The 19299-nt window shown below is 43.4% G+C and overlaps 1 protein-coding gene across 1 annotated transcript in view; it reads right to left on the bottom strand.

The window, feature by feature from the left end:
- Positions 1-19299, bottom strand: part of LOC110532307 (neural-cadherin-like) — a 118959-nt gene that overhangs the window by 56585 nt on the left and 43075 nt on the right. The window contains exons 5-8 of the mRNA XM_090231101.1: positions 18892-19003; positions 18212-18461; positions 4589-4731; positions 2138-2310 (exon numbers count right to left, since the gene is read on the bottom strand). Coding sequence (XP_090087227.1) covers positions 2138-2310; positions 4589-4731; positions 18212-18461; positions 18892-19003 — 678 coding nt within the window. The remainder of the gene's footprint in view (positions 1-2137; positions 2311-4588; positions 4732-18211; positions 18462-18891; positions 19004-19299) is intronic.

Genomic DNA, 19299 nt, shown 5'->3' with positions numbered 1-19299 from the left:
CTGTCTTTCCCTGGTATCATGTCTACCTTATCCTTGATGAGTCTGCCCCAGAGACAGAGTCTCCAGTGACTCACTAGAGCTCTGTTAAATTAATACACATACAAGTAAAATACTGTTAGTAGAGAGAGAGAGAGATAGAGAGAGAGAGAGAGAGAGAGATCACAATATGCCCAATAGGAAACTATACATATTAGCAATATGAATATCAAAGTACTAAGAACATACTATATATGCAAAAGTATGTGGACCTTTCAAATTAGTGGATTTGACTATTGCAGCCACACCTGTTGGTGAAACGTGTATAAAATTGAGCACACCGCCATGCAATCTCCATAGACAAACAAGTCAGTTCGTCAAATTTCTGCCCTGCTAGAGCTGTCATGGTCAACTGTAAGTGCTGTTATTGTGAAGTGGAAACATCTAGGCCAAACAAGATCACAGAAGGGGACCACTGAGTGCTGAAACGCATAGTGTGTAACAGGCTGACTACACCGCTCGCGTTGCGTACACGAGCGTTGCAAAATAAATGTGGAAATCAATATTATTCAATTATTGCACCAACACTGCTCTCACGCGCCAACGAACGCCTGCGTTGTCAAGGGCTGAAATAGAAGTCAGTTCTCTTTGTGATGCAGATCGCGCTGCAAGTCCTGCCTCTCCCATCTCCTCATTGGTTTGTAGAAGCAGGTACCCTCGTGCCATCTCCTCATTGGTTATACCCACGTGGGTGACTGAATGATGAACGAGGTCAGTGGCGGTAATGCACCTAATTTATGAAAGTTGCCAATTGCAATATAAAGTCAACAGAAGAAAAAGCATAGGAGGAGAGATGACTGGAAACGATTCGGTTGACCTTTTTACGTGTGGATTAATTGTCAGAGTAGAGGACCTTGTGCATTTCAGGTAAAATAGCAAGCTAGCTAAATAAGACAAATTAGCTAGCAAGTGCAAGCAAGCTGGCTAAATTGCCACAAATGTTTAATGCTTTCCAACCTGTCCCCAAATGAATGTAATTGGTTTTGATATTTTAATCTGCGTGTCGTGATCACGCTTGGTGTGGGGGGACAAAATACATTTATGCACGATGGCACACGCGCGCAGCCGGTTTGAGTTCCGTGAAAAGCTCACCGCCATTGGACTGGAGTGAAGAAACGCGCAGATGGACGAATCTGGGTTTGGTGGATGCCAGGAGAACGCCACCTGCCCCAATGCATAGTGCCAACTGTAAAGCTTGGTGGAGGAGGTACAATGGTCTGGGGCTGTTTTTCATGGTTCAGGCTAGGTCCCTTAGTTCCAGTGAAGTGAAATCTTAAAGCTACAGGATACAATGTCATTCTAGAAGATTCATGACAATGCCCCTGTGCCAAAGCGAGGTCCATACAGAAATGGTTTGTCGAGGTCAGTGTGGAAGAACTTGACTGGCCTGCACAGAGCCTTGACCTCAACCCCATCTAACACCTTTGGGATGAATTGGAACGCCGACTGTGAGCCAGGCCTAACATCAGTGCCTGACCATACTAATGCTCTTGTGGCTGAATGGAAGCAAGTCCCTGCAGCAATGTTCCAGCATCTAGTGGAAAGCCTTCCCAGAAGAGTGGAGGCTGTTATAGCAGCAAAGGGGGGACCAACTCCATATTAATGCCCATGATTTTGTAATGAGATGTACGACGAGCAGGTGTCCACATACTTTTGGTCATCTAGTGTATCACCTCGACACCTTCCAGCCATCCACTGGACCTCATGACTTTACGGACTTTATGAAGACTTCTCAGACCAAGTATACATCATTCCTAATTAAGGAGGACGTTAGTTAGCCAGGTATAGTATATCATGATGATACGTCACTGTAGCCGTCTTCAAATAGCATGTGCACTAATCAGAGCTCTGGGGGAAACATGAGGGGGATACTGTAGACAGACAGGGGAAGTAGGAGAGAGAGCAAAAGAGAGAGAGAGAGAGTTGGAAGGTCAGACAGACAGGCAGACAGGCAGACAGACAGACAGACAGACAGGCAGACAGTGCAAGACATTGACAGAGAAGACTACATAGAAGACAATTTAAACACTACTTTCCTGTATACAGTCCAATGTACTACTGTGTGTATAAAGGGACATCATCCACAATACTTTTCCCTCACCTTCTCAAAGATGGGTTTGTTGTTATTGACGTCGTCAACACCCACGATGACCCAGGCAGTTGCAGAGAGTGGGTGTGGCCCCCCGGAGGCGTTGTCGTCCGTAGCCGTCACGTTGAGGACATACTCCAGGCCCTGGAGCTTGGGAGGGGGGGTGGAGCGCAGCCGGATCAACCCTAAAAAGATGAGACGAGAGGACCATTACAACCTTAGCAAGGGACCACTACCTACGACTGAAGACATTAAAACGTAACTTTTTCAAAATGCCTTTACATTGTTAATGTGACTTACCATGTCGCAGGGTGACGCCAAGCACCAAGTTCGTTAGCAATTATCTAACTATAACCCACGTAATTAAATACGTCTCTTAAATATTCCCCTGGTGGTGCAGTTACATTACATGTTTTTTATTGCAGTTTAGTACAGATTCATTTTTTTATGTCCCCAACTGCACTTTCACACAGAGAAGAGGTCCCCATTCCCATGTGAAGGTGACAAGGGCTAAAAGTTAACCAGGCTACATACATGCACGTTAGATGTCCTTGTTTTCTCCTTGTCTTGCCTTTGCATAACAAGGAGGAAAAAATGATCAACGAAAGGAGAACAGCATCTGAGTCTTCTGTTCTCTCTGTAAATACCGACATCAATGGGTTCAGGATGAGCTTCTCGTGATCTGGGGGAAAGTAATTGATGTGAGAGAGAGAGAGAGCACAGGGAGTTTTTCCTCTTGTTGTATCACTCATCTCTCACTGCTCCTCCTGATTGAAAACAACAGGCAGGGTTCTGAGTTCTTTCACTCGTCTACTTCTTGCTCACTAATTGTCTGTGGTAGAGGAGGTCTCCACAGTCTAGACACAAAATTATTAACTATAATATACTGTACTTAGCCGGTCTCATGTTGTTTTAGCCATACTGTACATCAGCCATAGTCAATAGGCGGACCGCGGGCCAGATCCGGACCCAGAATGGGTTCAAACTGTTTTTTCTTCCGTTTTTCATTTTTAGGAATTCGGTCGGGATTTGACTCCTGGTATCATATGAACACACATAAGACATGGAAAATATGCAGAATAGCAGGAAATTAGCTTTAAATGGCTAAATGCTCCCTTCTCTCTATGGCATAATGTTTTGAATTGCAGGAAATTAGCTTTAAAACTGAAAATATTTCTCTCTGCTGGGTTGAGTTGCGAGGTGAGGGTTTGTTACTATGCTGACGAATTACAATATCCATCTAGATCTTTGTCACCTACAGTAGGTCATTTTGTGACAGAACCTGCTGTACAGTATATATGTTTTTTTTATTATTATAATTTCTTTGGCAAGTGACTAATTTCCATTAAAAAACGTTATGTTCTCATATTAACCTACAGTAGCCTGCTCTTTACCCAGGGCTATGCCCCGAAGCAAGATTTGGTTGAGGGCCCCCCACCTCACGGCAAAACATTTTAGTGACCCCCCCTCGACAGTGGAGAGAAACATTCAAGATTAGAGTTAATTTCCTGCAATTTTACACATTGCCATTGGGCATAGAGATAATGTTGCCATTTTCTGCAATTCTACACATTTTACTATGGGGCAGACAGAACATTTTTCAACTTTATAGCAAATGTCCTGCATTTCTACTCATTTTGCCATGTGGCGGAGATACATTTTTGCAGTTTTCAAGCTAATTTCCTTGACTTATGCCATGTTCATATGATATTTCAATTAGAAGGACTAACAAAATCAATGGTTTAGATGGTTTAGATAGCTGGCTAGACTAACTACCAATCATAAAATTGTTGACATGGCTTATTGAGTGACTTTCAGTGACTGACATAACAAGAGAAAAACTGCTGAAGGACAGCCACATTTTTTGAAATTGCACCTGGTGTCTTCTATTATTCTTACTCTCTATAATAAGTTGAGACCCCAACTGCATTCCTAAAATGTAAAAAAATAAAAATAAAATAAAAACGTTTCCCTAGTGACCGCTTATGTCTCTTATCCCTGGGGCAGGCTCGGCGTTTGCCTTATTTTTAAGATGCAAGGGAGGACGGATGAGAGGGGAAAATAGACTCAAGATGGAGGCTGGGAGTGTAGAAGCTGTAGATTGTGAGCTATGATAGAAAAACTAATGTGAAATTGAATTGAAAGGGTTGGTTGACAAATGTCACCCTGTCAGACAAATGTCCTGCTGGTTACGGATCAGAGGGTAAATAAAAAAGAGATAAATTGCACAGCCACAAAATACAGAGTACACAGGCCAGAACTATGTTCTATATGAGAGAATAAACTATGTTAGGGGAACAAAAGAAAAGCCCTGGATATACAGTAATGTAGTTCTTTGTATTTATGACTTCAATAACAAACAGTCTGCGCTTCTTTTGAAATTGTTGCTTCTTCATAAACCTCTGGTGTCAATTAGTATTGACATATCATTAAAGAAGTACAAAGCATTCCACATATGGTCACCTTTCTGGCTGTCAATGACAAAGTTGCCCTCCTCGTTGCCAGCTGTAAATGAGTACACTATTCCATCACCGTCTGGGTCCTTAGCCAGTACCGTGGCAACTAGTGTGTTGGGGCCAGCGTCCTCGGAGACAAAAGTCCGATAGCTGGGAGGAATAGGAGAAATTCATTATGTGTACACAAACATTAACACAGACACACACGTATATTAAGAGGTTTGTAGACACACACACACACACACACACACTGTGTGTGACTGTATCAATCACATAGTCCAAGCAGCAGCAGACTGATTATGGTTATGAGCCTGGCTTTGCCTGCCACTTTGATTTAGCTACTCTGAGCCGGCCTGGTCAAAGACAAATGCTCATGTCTGCTGGGATGTTGAGCTCATTGAACAAATGGGCCTTCACATAGCCAGCCCACTCTGTGCCATTTGATCAAGTGCCTTTTAAAATGTCAACAGTGATTTGCTTGCTGTGTGGTGCTGGGCACTGGGATACTCAGCCAGGAACAAGAGAGTAATAGACTGGTCGAGTGGGATGATGGGGTAGAGAGGCTTGTTCAATTTGATGGGAGAGGATTGAAAGATGGAGAGAGAAGGGAAGAGAGAAAGACGGGGGGGGGGTGTTTGTGGGCAAGACATGCTGGAGGAGGAGTGGGAAATGACTCGGTCAATGATATGTGGAAGAAAGACAGGGATAGAGAGACAGAACGAGAGAGAGTGATAGAGAGAGAGAGAGAGAGAGAGAGAGAGAGAGAGAGAGGGGGGAGAGATAAATGATAGACTCGTCAGCAGAATACGGCTGTGTACGTGTGGTTTACAGAAGAACGCTGATGGGTGATTCATCTCCGCCAGCTGTGGCAGTCACCGTGGCAACATGAGTGGCCTGTAATCTGTCACCCGGCTCAAAAGGTTCTTCACGCGCCTCCAGACGGGACCACTCAGGCATCTCTCCACTGAGTATCACTCATGCTATCCTCAATGTATCTCCTCCTCTCGCACACTGATCTAAGTAACCGAGACGAGGCCACACAGAACGTATCTTGTCTGTCTGCCTGTCTGTATGTCTGCATGCATATCCGTCTATTCCCTGAGGTGACACCTGGAACTGACAGGGTCTCTTAGATGTGCTGGCACTCTATCGAAGGTCTCTGGCACATAACTGGCAGTAAAAGTCACTCAGAGGAATGAACGCAGCCAGCCCACGAGAACATTTTCAAAACTGTCCCCCACCTTCCCCTCAGCTTTCCAAATAGTCCACACCATCTATACATTTTTTATTCATTTTGATAGATATCTGTATGGTGTTACACCATAGAGCAAAGCTTAATTGTCGTTGAGCAAGGCAGCCCCTGAGCAAGGCAGTTAACCCACTGTTCCCGGGAGCAGAAGACGTGGATGTCGATTAAGGCAGCCCTCCGCACCTCTTTGAATCAGGGGGGTTAAATGCGGAAGACACATTTCAGTTGAATGCATTCAGTTGTACAACTGACTAGGTATCCCCCTTTCCCATTCCCTTAATTGGGAAGGGTGTAATCTGTGTGATGTTTTTTCCGATATACAGTGCATTTGGAAAGTATTCAGACCCTTGGACTTTTTCCACATTTTGTTACGTAACAGCCTTACTCTAAAATTGATTAAGTCGTTTTTCTCCCTCATCAATCTACACACAGGGCAGCTCAGAACAGCTGAAGATGGATTTTAAAGAACTGATTGAGTCGCTACTTAACACCAACAAACGCCCCATAATATTTGGCCCTTTGCCCTCGCTAAATCGTGGCATTGAACGTTTCAGCAAACTTTTAGCCCTCCATAACTGGCTACATGACTATTGCAGCGCTGTGGATGTAACATTTATTGACAATGTTGATACCTTCTGGAAACAAAGCTCGTTTTATAAGGAGGATGGTATCCACCCAAATCATCTGGCTTCCTGGATTCTTTCACAGCATTATAAGGCTGCGTTGACACAATGACTTATCAATGACCCAAACACAGCTCAGTGAATCCCTACCATTGTGTCGCTAAGTTGTCATAATGCTTCAACAAATGTACATTATCCCAGGTGCGTTGGTAGACACAATGTAAGTAACCTAATTGATGTCCCTCTAACTGCCCTGAATGCCTCTACAGATCCTACAGCTATTGTATGCAGTAATCATGTGCCTATGAACCAGAGTTATACTGTTAGCACTGAGGTGGTGTGCCCTAGCAGGAAGAAACAAGGTTAATGAAATCAATAATTTGCTAGTAACAGATGACATTCATACTCTGACAATGTCTGAAACTCACTTAGATAATACCTTTGATGATACAGTGGTAGCAATACGTGGTTATAACATCTACCGAAAAGACAGAAATGCCAAAGGTGGAGATGTGGCTGTTTATATTCAGAAACATATTCCTGTAAAGCTTAGAGAGGATCTCATGTTAAATACTGTTGAAATAATATGGCTACAGGTTCATTATGCCTCACCTGCCCATTCTGGTGGAAAGGTGCTATAGACCACCAAGTGCTAACAGTCCGTATCTGGATAGCATGTGTGAAATGCTTGATAATGTATGATTTAAATATTACTGGCTTTCATCAGGCTGCCCACTCAAGAGAAAGCTTCAAACTGTATCTAGTGCCTGCAACCTGGTTCAGGTTATCAAAGTTCCAAAGGCTGGGCCTAATGTAGTGTAAAAGAGGTCATACAAGATGTTTTGTAGCTGTTCCTATGTTGTTGATGTAAATAATATTTGTTGGTCCGTGGTGTGTAATGAGGAGCAACTAGACGCTGCACTTGAGACATTCCTGAAATTGCTTATCCCAGTTACTAATAATAAATACACCCACTGCGGGCTCCCAAGTGGCGCAGCGATTTAAGGCACTGAATCACAGTGCTAGAGGTGTCACTACAGCCCCTGGTTCAATCCCGGGCTGTATCACAACCAGCCATGATCAGGAGTACCATAGGGCGGTGCACAATTTGCCCGGCGTTGTCCTGGTTATGGTTTGGCTGGTGTAGGTTGTCATTGTAAATGAGAATTGTTCTTAACTGATATGTGTAGTCAAATAAATTAAGACAATGACTGTAAAAACTGTTAAATCCCTGTGGATTGATGAGGAATTGAAAAATGGTATGGTTGAGAGGGATGAGGCAAAATTAATGGAAAATAGGTCTCTTGGCTCTACAACCGATTGGCAAACCCACTGCAAATTGACAAATAATGTCACTTAACTGAATAAAAAGAAGAAACTACGCTATGAAACAAAGATAAATGACATAAAGAATGATAGTAAAAAGCTTTAGAGCACCTTAAATGAAATTCCGCTCCATCATTCATTGAATCAGATGGCTCATTCATCACAAAACCTAATGATATTGCCAACTACTTTAATGATTTTTTCATTGGCAAGATTAGCAAATTTAGGCATGTCATGCCAGCAACAAACACTGACACTACACATCCAAGTATATCTGACCAAATTATGAAAGACAAGCACTGTAATTTTGAATTCCGTAAAGTAAGTGAGGAACAGGTGAAAAAACTGACAACAATTGTTGTCTATCAACAATGACAAGCCACTGGGGTCTGATAACTTGGATGGAAAATTACTGAGGATAATAGCAGACAATATTGCAACTACTATTTGCCATATCTTCAATTTAAGCCTACTAGAAAGTGCATGCCCTCAGCCCTGAAGGGAAGCAAAAGTCCTTCCCCTGCCTAGGATAGTAAAGCCCCCTTTACTGGCTCAAATAGCCGACCAATCAGCCTGTTACCAACAGACAACAGACTTTCAGCACGCTTATAGGGAAGGACATTCAACAAGCACAGCACTTACAGAAATTACTGATGATTGGCTGAGAGAAATTGATGATAAAAAGATTGTGGGGGCTGTTGTGGCTTTCCATCCTCTGCTATATTGTGGATAAAGAGTTACCTGTCTAACAGAACACAGAGAGTGTTCTTTAATGTAAGCCTTTACAACAAAATCCAGGTAGAATCAGGAATTCTCCAGGGCAGCTGTCTAGGCCCCTTACTTTTTTCAATCTTTACTAATGACATGCCACTGTCTTTGTATGCGGATGGCACAGTATGTATGCAGATGACTCAACACTATACACGCCAGCTACCACAGTGACTGAAATGACTGCTACACTTAACAAAGAGCTGCAGTTAGTTTCAGAATGGGTGGAAAGGAATAAATTAATCCTAAATATTACAAAAACTAAAAGCATTGTATTTGGGACAAATCATTCACTAAACCCTAAACCTCAACAAAACGTAATGAATAATGTGGTAATTGAACATGTTGAGGAGTAAACTGCTTGGAGTAACCGTGGATTTTAAACTCATACAACAGTTTAAACAACAGTAGCTAGGATGGGGAGAAGTCTCTCCATAAAAAAGCGCTACTCTGCATTCTTAACTCATATCATCAAGGCAGGTCCTACAGTGTCACGACTTCCACCGAAGCTGTTCCCTCTCCTTGTTCGGGCAACGTTCGGTGGTCGACGTCACCGGCTTTCTAGCCGCCACCGATCCATGTTTAATTTTTCCTTTTGTTTTGTCTGTTTACACACCTGATTCCCATCTCATAATTATGTTCCTTATTTAACCCTCTGGTTTCCCTTTCTGTCTTTCGTGTATTCCGGTGTGTTGGATTTTGAGTCCTGTTTTGTCCTTGTTTGAAACGGGATTTTGTTACGTTTTTGGATTGAGTAAATCAGTGTTTGTTACTCTTACCTGTGTCCTGCGCCTGACAACCTTCGCTATCTTCTAGATAGACTCTGACATACAGGCCATAGTTTTGTCGCACTACTGTTCAATCAGGGCAGCACATCTGACCCTTGGATGTACCCAGAGTGCTAACATTAATAATATGCATGTCAATCTCTCCTGGCTCAAAGTGGAGGAGAGATTGACTTCATCACTACTTATATTTGTGAGAGGTATTATTGACATGTTGAATGCACCTTGGCAGCAGCTAATGGGGATCCATAACAAATACAAATACATATACACAATACCCCATAATGAGAAAGAAATTACTAATAATAAAATGAAAAAACTAAAATATAACATTTAAGTATTCAGAACCTTTACTCAGTACTCTGTTGAAGCAGCTTTGGCAGTGATTACAGCCTCGAGTCTTCTTGGGTGTGACACTACAAGTTTGGCACAACTGTATTTGGGGAGTTTCTCCCATCCTTCTCTGCATATCCTCTCAAGCTCTGTCAGGTTGGATGGGGAGCGTCGCTGCACAGCTATTTTCAGGTCCAGAGATGTACGATCGGGTTCTGGCTGGCTCTGGCTGGGCCACTCAAGGGCATTTGGAGACTTGTCCCGAGGCCATTGCTGCGTAGTCTTGGCTGTGTGCTTAGGGTCGTTGTCCTGTTGGAAGGTAAACCTTCGCCCCAGTCTGAGGTCCTAAGTGCTCTGGAACTGGTTTTCATCAAGGATCTCTCTGTACTTTGCTCAATTAATCTTTCCCTCGATCCTGACCAGTCTCCCAGTTCCTGCCTCTGAAAAACAACCCCACAGCATAATTCTGCCACCAACATGCTCCACCGTAGCGATGGTGCCAGGTTTCCTCCAGACGTGACGCTTGGCATTCAGGCCAAAGAGTTCAATCTTGGTTTCATCAGACCAGAGAATTTTGTTTCACATGGTCTGAGAGTCCTTTAGGTGCCTTGGCAAACTCCAAGCGGGCTGTTATGTGCCTTTTACTGAGGAGTGGATTCCGTCTGGCCACTCTACCATAAAGGACTGATTGGTGGAGTGCTGCAGAGATGCTTGTCCTTCTGGAAGATTCTCCCATCTCCACAGAGGAACTATGGAACTCTGTCAGAGTGACCCCGATTAATTAGTTTGGCCGGGTGGCCAGCTCTAGGAAGACTCTTGGTGGTTCCAAACGTATTCTATTTAAGAATGATGGAGGCCATTGTGTTCTTGGGGACTTTCAATGCTGCAGACATTTTTTGGCACGTTTCCCCAGATCTTTGCTTCGACACAATCCTGTCTCAGAGCTCTATCGACAATTCCTTCGACCTCATGGCTTGGTTTTTGCTCTGACATCAAATCAAATTGTATTTGTCACATGCACCGATTACAACAGGTAGACCTTACCGCTTACTTACAAGCCCTTAACCAACAATGCAGGTTTACGAAAAAATTGTTAATAAAATATCTACTACCTAAACTTAAGGAAAAAAAAGAAAGAAAAAAAAGTTACATAATAAAATAACAATAATGAGGCTTTATACTGTACAGGGGGCCAGTAGTCAATATGTGTGTGTACAGGTTAGTTGAGGTAATTTGTACATGTACAGTGCCTTGCGAAAGTATTCGGCCCCCTTGAACTTTGCGACCTTTTGCCACATTTCAGGCTTCAAACATAAAGATATAAAACTGTATTTTTTGTGAAGAATCAACAACAAGTGGGACACAATCATGAAGTGGAACGACATTTATTGGATATTTCAAACTTTTTTAACAAATCAAAAACTGAAAAATTGGGCGTGCAAAATTATTCAGCCCCTTCACTTTCAGTGCAGCAAACTCTCTCCAGAAGTTCAGTGAGGATCTCTGAATGATCCAATGTTGACCTAAATGACTAATGATGATAAATACAATCCACCTGTGTGTAATCAAGTCTCTGTATAAATGCACCTGCACTGTGATAGTCTCAGAGGTCCGTTAAAAGCGCAGAGAGCATCATGAAGAACAAGGAACACACCAGGCAGGTCCGAGATACTGTTGTGAAGAAGTTTAAAGCCGGATTTGGATACAAAAAGATTTCCCAAGCTTTAAACATCCCAAGGAGCACTGTGCAAGCGATAATATTGAAATGGAAGGAGTATCAGACCACTGCAAATCTACCAAGACCTGGCCGTCCCTCTAAACTTTCAGCTCATACAAGGAGAAGACTGATCAGAGATGCAGCCTAGAGGCCCATGATCACTCTGGATGAACTGCAGAGATCTACAGCTGAGGTAGGAGACTCTGTCCATAGGACAACAATCAGTCGTATATTGCACAAATCTGGCCTTTATGGAAGAGTGGCAAGAAGAAAGACATTTCTTAAAGATATCCATAAAAAGTGTTGTTTAAAGTTTGCCACAAGCCACCTGGGAGACACACCAAACATGTGGAAGAAGGTGCTCTGGTCAGATGAAACCAAAATTGAACTTTTTGGCAACAATGCAAAACGTTATGTTTGGCGTAAAAGCAACACAGCTGAACACACCATCCCCACTGTCAAACATGGTGGTGGCAGCATCATGGTTTGGGCCTGCTTTTCTTCAGCAGGGACAGGGAAGATGGTTAAAATTGATGGGAAGATGGATGGAGCCAAATACAGGACCATTCTGGAAGAAAACCTGATGGAGTCTGCAAAAGACCTGAGACTGGGACGGAGATTTGTCTTCCAACAAGACAATGATCCAAAACATAAAACAAAATCTACAATGGAATGGTTCAAAAATGAACATATCCAGGTGTTAGAATGGCCAAGTCAAAGTCCAGACCTGAATCCAATCGAGAATCTGTGGAAAGAACTGAAAACTGCTGTTCACAAATGCTCTCCATCCAACCTCACTGAGCTCGAGCTGTTTTGCAAGGAGGAATGGGAAAAAATTTCAGTCTCTCGATGTGCAAAACTGATAGAGACATACCCCAAGCGACTTACAGCTGTAATCACAGCAAAAGGTGGCGCTACAAAGTATTAACTTAAGGGGGCTGAATAATTTTGCACGCCCAATTTTTCAGTTTTTGATTTGTTAAAAAAGTTTGAAATATCCAATAAATGTCGTTCCACTTCATGATTGTGTCCCACTTGTTGTTGATTCTTCACAAAAAAATACAGTTTTATATCTTTATGTTTGAAGCCTGAAATGTGGCAAAAGGTCGCAAAGTTCAAGGGGGCCGAATACTTTCGCAAGGCACTGTAGGTACGGGTAAATTGACAATGCATAGATAATAAACAGCGAGTAGCAGCAGTGTGAAAACAAAAGGGGGAGATAGGGGTCAATGCAAATAGTCCAGGAGGCCATTTGATTAATTGTTCAGCAGTCTTATGGCTTGGGGGTAGAGGATGTTAAGAAGTCATTTGGACAACGACCCGGCACTCCGGTACCGCTTGTCGCGTGACTGGTGACTGGAGTCTTTGTCAATTTTTTGGGCCTTCCTCTGAAACCGCCTAGTATATAGGTCCTGGATGGCAGCAAACTTGGCCCCAGTGATGTACTGGAACGTACTCACTACCCTCTGTGGCACCTTACGGTCAGATGCCGAGCAGGTGCCATACCAGGTGGTGATGCAACCGGTCAGGATGCTCTCGATAGTGCAGCTGTATAACTTTTTGAGGATCTGGGGACGCATGCCAAATCTTATCAGTCTCCTGATGGGGAATAGGTTTTGTCGTGCCCTCTTCACAAATGTATTGGTGTGCTTGGACCATGTCAGTTTGTTGGTGATGTGGACACCAAGGAACTTGAACATCTTGACCCGCTCCACTGCAGATCCGTCGATGTCAATGGGGGCATGTTCGGTCCTCTTTTTCCTGTAGTCCACGATCATCTCCTTTGTCTTGTTCACATTGAGGGAGAGGTTGTTGTCCTGACACCACACTGCCAGGTCTCTGATCTCCTCCCTATAGGCTGTCTCATTGTTTCATAGTTGTTAGTGATTAGGCCTACCAACATTGTGTCATCAGCAAACTGAATGATGTCGTTGGAGTTTTGGGTGAACAGGGGGTACAGGAGGGTACTAAGCACGCACCCCTGGGGGTCCCCCGTGTTGAGGATCAGCTTGGCAGATGTGTCGTTGCCTACCCTTACCACCTGGGAGTGGCCTGTCAGGAAGTCCAGGACCCAGTTGCAGAGGGAAGTGTTTAGTCCCAGGGTTCTTAGCTTAGTTGTGAGCTTTGTGGGCACCATGGTGTTGAATGCTGAGCTGTAGTCATGGACAGCATTATCACATAGGTGTTCCTTTGTCCAGGTGGGAAAGGGCAGTGTGGAGTGTGATGACATAACGTCATCTGTGGAGCTGTTGGGGCGGTATTCGAATTGGAGTGGGTCAAGGGTTGGTGATGTGAACACTGACCAGCCTTTCAAAGCAGTTCATAGCTATCGACGCTAGTGCTACGGGGTGGGGACTATGGTGCTATCGACGCTAGTGCTAAGTCATTTAGGCAGGGACTATGGTGGTCTGCTTGAAACATGTAGGTATTACAGACTCGGTCAGGGAGAGGGTAAAAATGTCAGTGAAGACACTTGCCAGTTGGTCCGTGCATGCTCTGAGTACACATCCTGTTTAAAGGACTTGCTCACATCGGCTAATTAGAGCGTGATCACAGTTGTCCGGAACAGCTGGTGCTCTCATGCATGCTTCAGTGTTGCATGCCTTGAAGCGAGCATAAAAGTAATTTAGTCCGTCTGGTAGGCTTGCGTCACTGGGTTTCCCTTTGTAGTCTGTAATAGTTTGCAAGCCCTGCCACATTTGACGAGAGTCTTAGTCCTGTATTGATGGTTTGGCTGTTTAATGGTTCATCTGAGGTCATAGCGGGATTCCTTATAAGTGTCCGGATTAGTGTCCCGCTTCTTGAAAGTGGCCGCTCTAGCCTTTAGCTCGGTGCGGATGTTGCATCTAATTCATTGTTTCGGGTTGGGATATGTACGTACGGTCAGTGTGGGGACAACGTCGTCGATGCACTTATTGATGAAGCCTGTGACTGATGTGGTATACTACTCAATCCCATTGGATTAAATCCGGAACATATTCAAATCTGTGCCATCAAAACAGTCCTGTAGTGTAGCATCCGTGTCATCTGATCACTTCAGTATTGAGCGAGTAACTGGTGCTTCCTGCTTTAGTTTCTGCTTGTACGCAGGAATCAGGAGGACAGAAATATGGTCAGACTTGCCAAATGGAGGGCAAGGGAGAGCTTTGTACGGGTCTCTGTGTGTGGAGTAAAGGTGGTCTAGCGTTTTTTTCCCTCTGGTTTCACATGTGACATGCTGGTAGAAATGAGGTAAAACAAATTTAAATTTGCCTGCATCAAAGTCCCTGGCCACTATGAGCGCCATTTCTGAATGACCATTTTCTTGTTTTCTTATGGCTTTATACAACTCGTTGAGTGCGGTCTTAGTGCCAACATCGGTGTGTGGTGGTAAATAGACAGCAAAAAAAATATATAGATGAAAACTCTCTTGGTAGATAGGGTGGTCTACAGTTTATCATGAGGTACTCTATCTCAGGTGAGCAATACCTCGAGGCTACCTTAATATTAGACATCACGCACCAGCTGTTATTTACAAATAGACATACACCCCCACCCTCGTCTTACCGGACGGACGCAGCTGTTTTGTCCTGCCGATGCGCAGAAAACCTTGGTGAAACATAAGATATTATAGTTTTTAACGTCCTGTTGGTAGGATAGTCTCAAACGGAGCTCACCCAGCTTATTCTTTAGTGATTGCACATTGGCCAATAGAACGGATGTTAGAGGTGGGTTATCCACTGGCTGATAAATTGTTACCAGACTCATTAAAGAAAAATCTTCATCCAGTTCAAGGTGAGTAATCACAGTTCTGATATCCAGAAGCTCTTTACGGTCACAAGAGACGGTAGCATCACCATTATGTACCAAATAAGTTACAAACAATGCAAAAAAAAAACACAAAATAGCACAATTGGTTAGATGCCTGTAAAATGGCACCCCCTCCGGCGCCATTCTTCTTAATGACATGCACTGTCAACTGTGGGACTTTATAGAGACAGGTGTGTGCCTTTCTGAATCATGTCTAATCAATTGAATTTACCACAGGTGGATTCCAATCAAGTTGTAGAAACATCTTAAGGATGATCAATGGAAACAGGATGCACCTGAGCTCAATTTCAAGACTCAAAGCACAGGGTCTGAATACTTATGTAAATAATGTTTTTATTTTATAATTTTTTATACATTTGCTAAAATGTATAAAAACCTGTTTTCGCTTTGTCATTATGGGGTATTGTGTGTGATGAGGAAAACAATAATTGTATCAATTTTAGAATAAGGCTGTAACGTAACAAAATGAGGAAAAGGGGAAGGGGTCTGAATACTTTCCCGAATGCACTGTAATTATGTGCGGTATATTAGTGACACATCTAGTCAAGTGTATCAATTGATCTTTTACTACTGTCATTGCTACTACTACCAATAGCACTTCACCATGCAGCTGAAATGGGGGGTGGTGTGAGAGGGATTTTAGCCTCATCATAATCCTACTAAACTGGACTGCTGATGAAGGGGAGAGGGGTTGTAGCTCAATAGTATAGTACATACTGGACTAGAGGATAAGGGATCCTGAGTGGCGCAGTGGTCTAACGCACTGTGCTAGAGGCGTCACTACAGACCTGGGTTCGATCCCGGGCTGTATCACAACTGGCTGTGATCAGGTGTCCCTTGGGCTGCGCACATTTGGCCCAGCGTCGTCCGGGTTAGGGAAGGGGTTAGCCTTCATTGTAAATTTAATTGACTTGCCTAGTTAAATAAGAGTTTTTAAAATATATATATAATAAAAATACTACTGATGTTTGTTGGAGGGGGTTGTAGTTCAATAATATAATATAAACTGGGCTACTGGTGTTGGGGGAGGGGGTTGTAGTCAATGTTTACGTATCCCTATATGCCGTATCTGTATATGCAATTGACCATTGCCATATATGGATCCATGCCATTCACTTTGAACTGGACTGTGTTAACAGCATGAGTGGTTGCGAGTAGATTCGCTTGTTTTGAGATCAAAGCCAGATCTGCATGTAGCCAGGTGTGTACATTTGTTCATATTCTTTGCTAGTTAGAGAGATTTTAGCCCAGTTATAGCTCATTTCTTGTCAGCAATAGGGGAGTGGTTGCTTCCTACAAGAGCACAAAACATGTGCATTTCTAGCCATTTCTAGCCAATGTTATGGGAATAATAAGGAATATTATTTTGTAAAGTGGTTTCTTGCATCAAACAACACAACTTTTTCAGTCACCTCCTTGTCTGAAGGACAAGTGGTTAAGCAGGTTAATGTTAATCCCTACATGTTTTTTTCAAAAGTATAATGGAATGTAGGCCTACATTGAACAACACACATTGGCGTCTACTGTAGGCTGAATGATAGAACAGCTATCTCCATGTTAAAATATTATGGGATGCATTTTCTCAATTGTTTTTTATGGTAGGCCCATCTGATAGGCCTACATTACGATCAACTAGCCACAGTAGCCTACTTGGCCTCTGTTATAACTGTAACGTAAAGCGGGTACAGCCTCAGTGTTCACAGTAAACGCATGCCAGAAGTTGCACAGGAGGGGGTTGTAGTTCAATAGTATAGTAGATACTATGCTACTGACGGAGGGGGATGTAGTTCAATAGTATAGTAGATACTAGATTACTGATGGAAGGGGTTGTAGTTCAATAGTATAGTAGATACTAGATTACTGATGGAAGGGGTTGTAGTTCAATAGTATAGTAGATACTAGATTACTGATGGAAGGGGTTGTAGTTCAATAGTATAGTAGATACTAGATTACTGATGGAGGGGGTTGTAGTTCAATAGTATAGTAGATACTAGATTACTGATGGAGGGGGTTGTAGTTCAATAGTATACCGGTAGTATGTACTAGGTTACTGATGGAGGGGGTTGTACTTCAATAGTATACCGGTAGTATGTACTAGGCTACTGATGGAGGGGGATGTAGTTCAATAGTATAGTAGATACTAGATTACTGATGGAAGGGGTTGTAGTTCCATAGTATAGTAGATACTATGCTACTGACGGAGGGGGATGTAGTTCAATAGTATAGTAGATACTATGCTACTGACGGAGGGGGATGTTGTTCAATAGTGTAGTAGATACTATGCTACTGACGGAGGGGGATGTAGTTCAATAGTATAGTAGATACTATGCTACTGACGGAGGGGGATGTAGTTCAATACTATAGTAGATACTATGCTACTGAAGGAGGGGGATGTAGTTCAATAGTGTAGTAGATACTATGCTACTGACGGAGGGGGATGTAGTTCAATAGTATAGTAGATACTATGCTACTGACGGAGGGGGATGTAGTGTAGTAGATACTATGCTACTGACGGAGGGGGATGTAGTTCAATAGTGTAGTAGATATTATGCTACTGACGGAGGGGGATGTAGTTCAATAGTATAGTAGATACTATGCTACTGACGGAGGGGGATGTAGTTCAATAGTGTAGTAGATACTATGCTACTGACGGAGGGGGATGTAGTTCAATAGTATAGTAGATACTATGCTACTGACGGAGGGGGATGTAGTTCAATAGTGTAGTAGATACTATGCTACTGACGGAGGGGGATGTAGTTCAATAGTGTAGTAGATACTATGCTACTGACGGAGGGGGATGTAGTTCAATAGTATAGTAGATACTATGCTACTGACGGAGGGGGATGTAGTTCAATAGTGTAGTAGATACTATGCTACTGACGGAGGGGGATGTAGTTCAATAGTATAGTAGATACTATGCTACTGACGGAGGGGGATGTAGTTCAATAGTGTAGTAGATACTAGAATGCTGATGTTGTGCGAGGGCGGGGTAATAGTCTACATCAGTAGATCCACTCACACAGTCTGGGAGAATTCGGGGGCCTGGTCGTTGACATTGGCCATGCGGAGGCGGATGGTGGCGGTACCAGAGTGAGGCTCCTCCCCATTATCAACTGCCATCACCACAAACTCATACAGGTGGTTGGGCCTCTCGTAGTCCAGACGGCCCACAGGGAAGATGGTGCCGTGGGCTGAAATGCTGAAGTCTGGGCTTAGAGTGTAGTAAGTGAGTTCTGCATTCAACCCCGAGTCACAGTCACTGGCTAACACTGTGGGAGAGATACAGGATATGAACACATAGGTCATATTCATTAGGCACCAAAAAGAAAAGAAAACTAGCTGAAGCTAGATTCCGTTTTCCGTTGCAAAGCATTTTGCTATGGTGTGCCCTAATGAATACGACCCTGGTCTCTAACAATAAGTCTGATGAATCTGTTTGCATGTGTCAGGATGGGGAGCTTTTTCTGTTGGTATTACAGACAAGTGACAAGTCCTAGAGCTGCATATCAGCACCTATTCATTACTGTAACAACAGTTCCTGGAACTCAACAGCAACACAATTAATTGTGACTCATTGTGACCCTATATAATCAATCTAAATGAGAGTAAAGAGGTCACAGAATGCCCCCCCCCCCGCCCCCACACACACACACACACACACACACACACTAGGAAGACAAAGCTGCATTCTCATCTCACCCTGCAGGAGAGAGGTTGCTGTGGTTACTGTCTCAGGGACCCCATCAACACTGTAAATGGACTGGAGAAATTCTGGGACACAGTCGTTCTCGTCCGTTATCACCACCTGGACCTGCTCAGGGGAGAGGGGAGAGAGAAGAGGGGGATGAGAAGGGAAAGAAAACAGTGAAAGTTGGAAAGGAGAGAGACAAGGGTGGAAAGGAGAGAGAGAGAAGAAGGAGAGGAGATGGGGGGGAGAGAGAGAAGTGGGGAAGAGGGGACATAACCCAAATCATTCTACATCTAGGAGACAGAAGTGGGACTGCTGAAAATGTGTTTTTGCCCGCGCTGCAGATGGCTATATCGGTCCACTAATACAGGACTAGTAAAGGCCCAGTGCACTACTTTTGTGAAAATAGATAGCTATAT

The sequence above is a fragment of the Oncorhynchus mykiss genome, chromosome 1 (assembly GCF_057628025.1).
Source record: "Oncorhynchus mykiss isolate SJ-2025 chromosome 1, ASM5762802v1, whole genome shotgun sequence".
NCBI lineage: Eukaryota > Metazoa > Chordata > Actinopteri > Salmoniformes > Salmonidae > Oncorhynchus > Oncorhynchus mykiss.
Note: the sequence above shows the minus strand (reverse complement) of the source record. Positions and strands in the feature narration are given on the sequence as shown.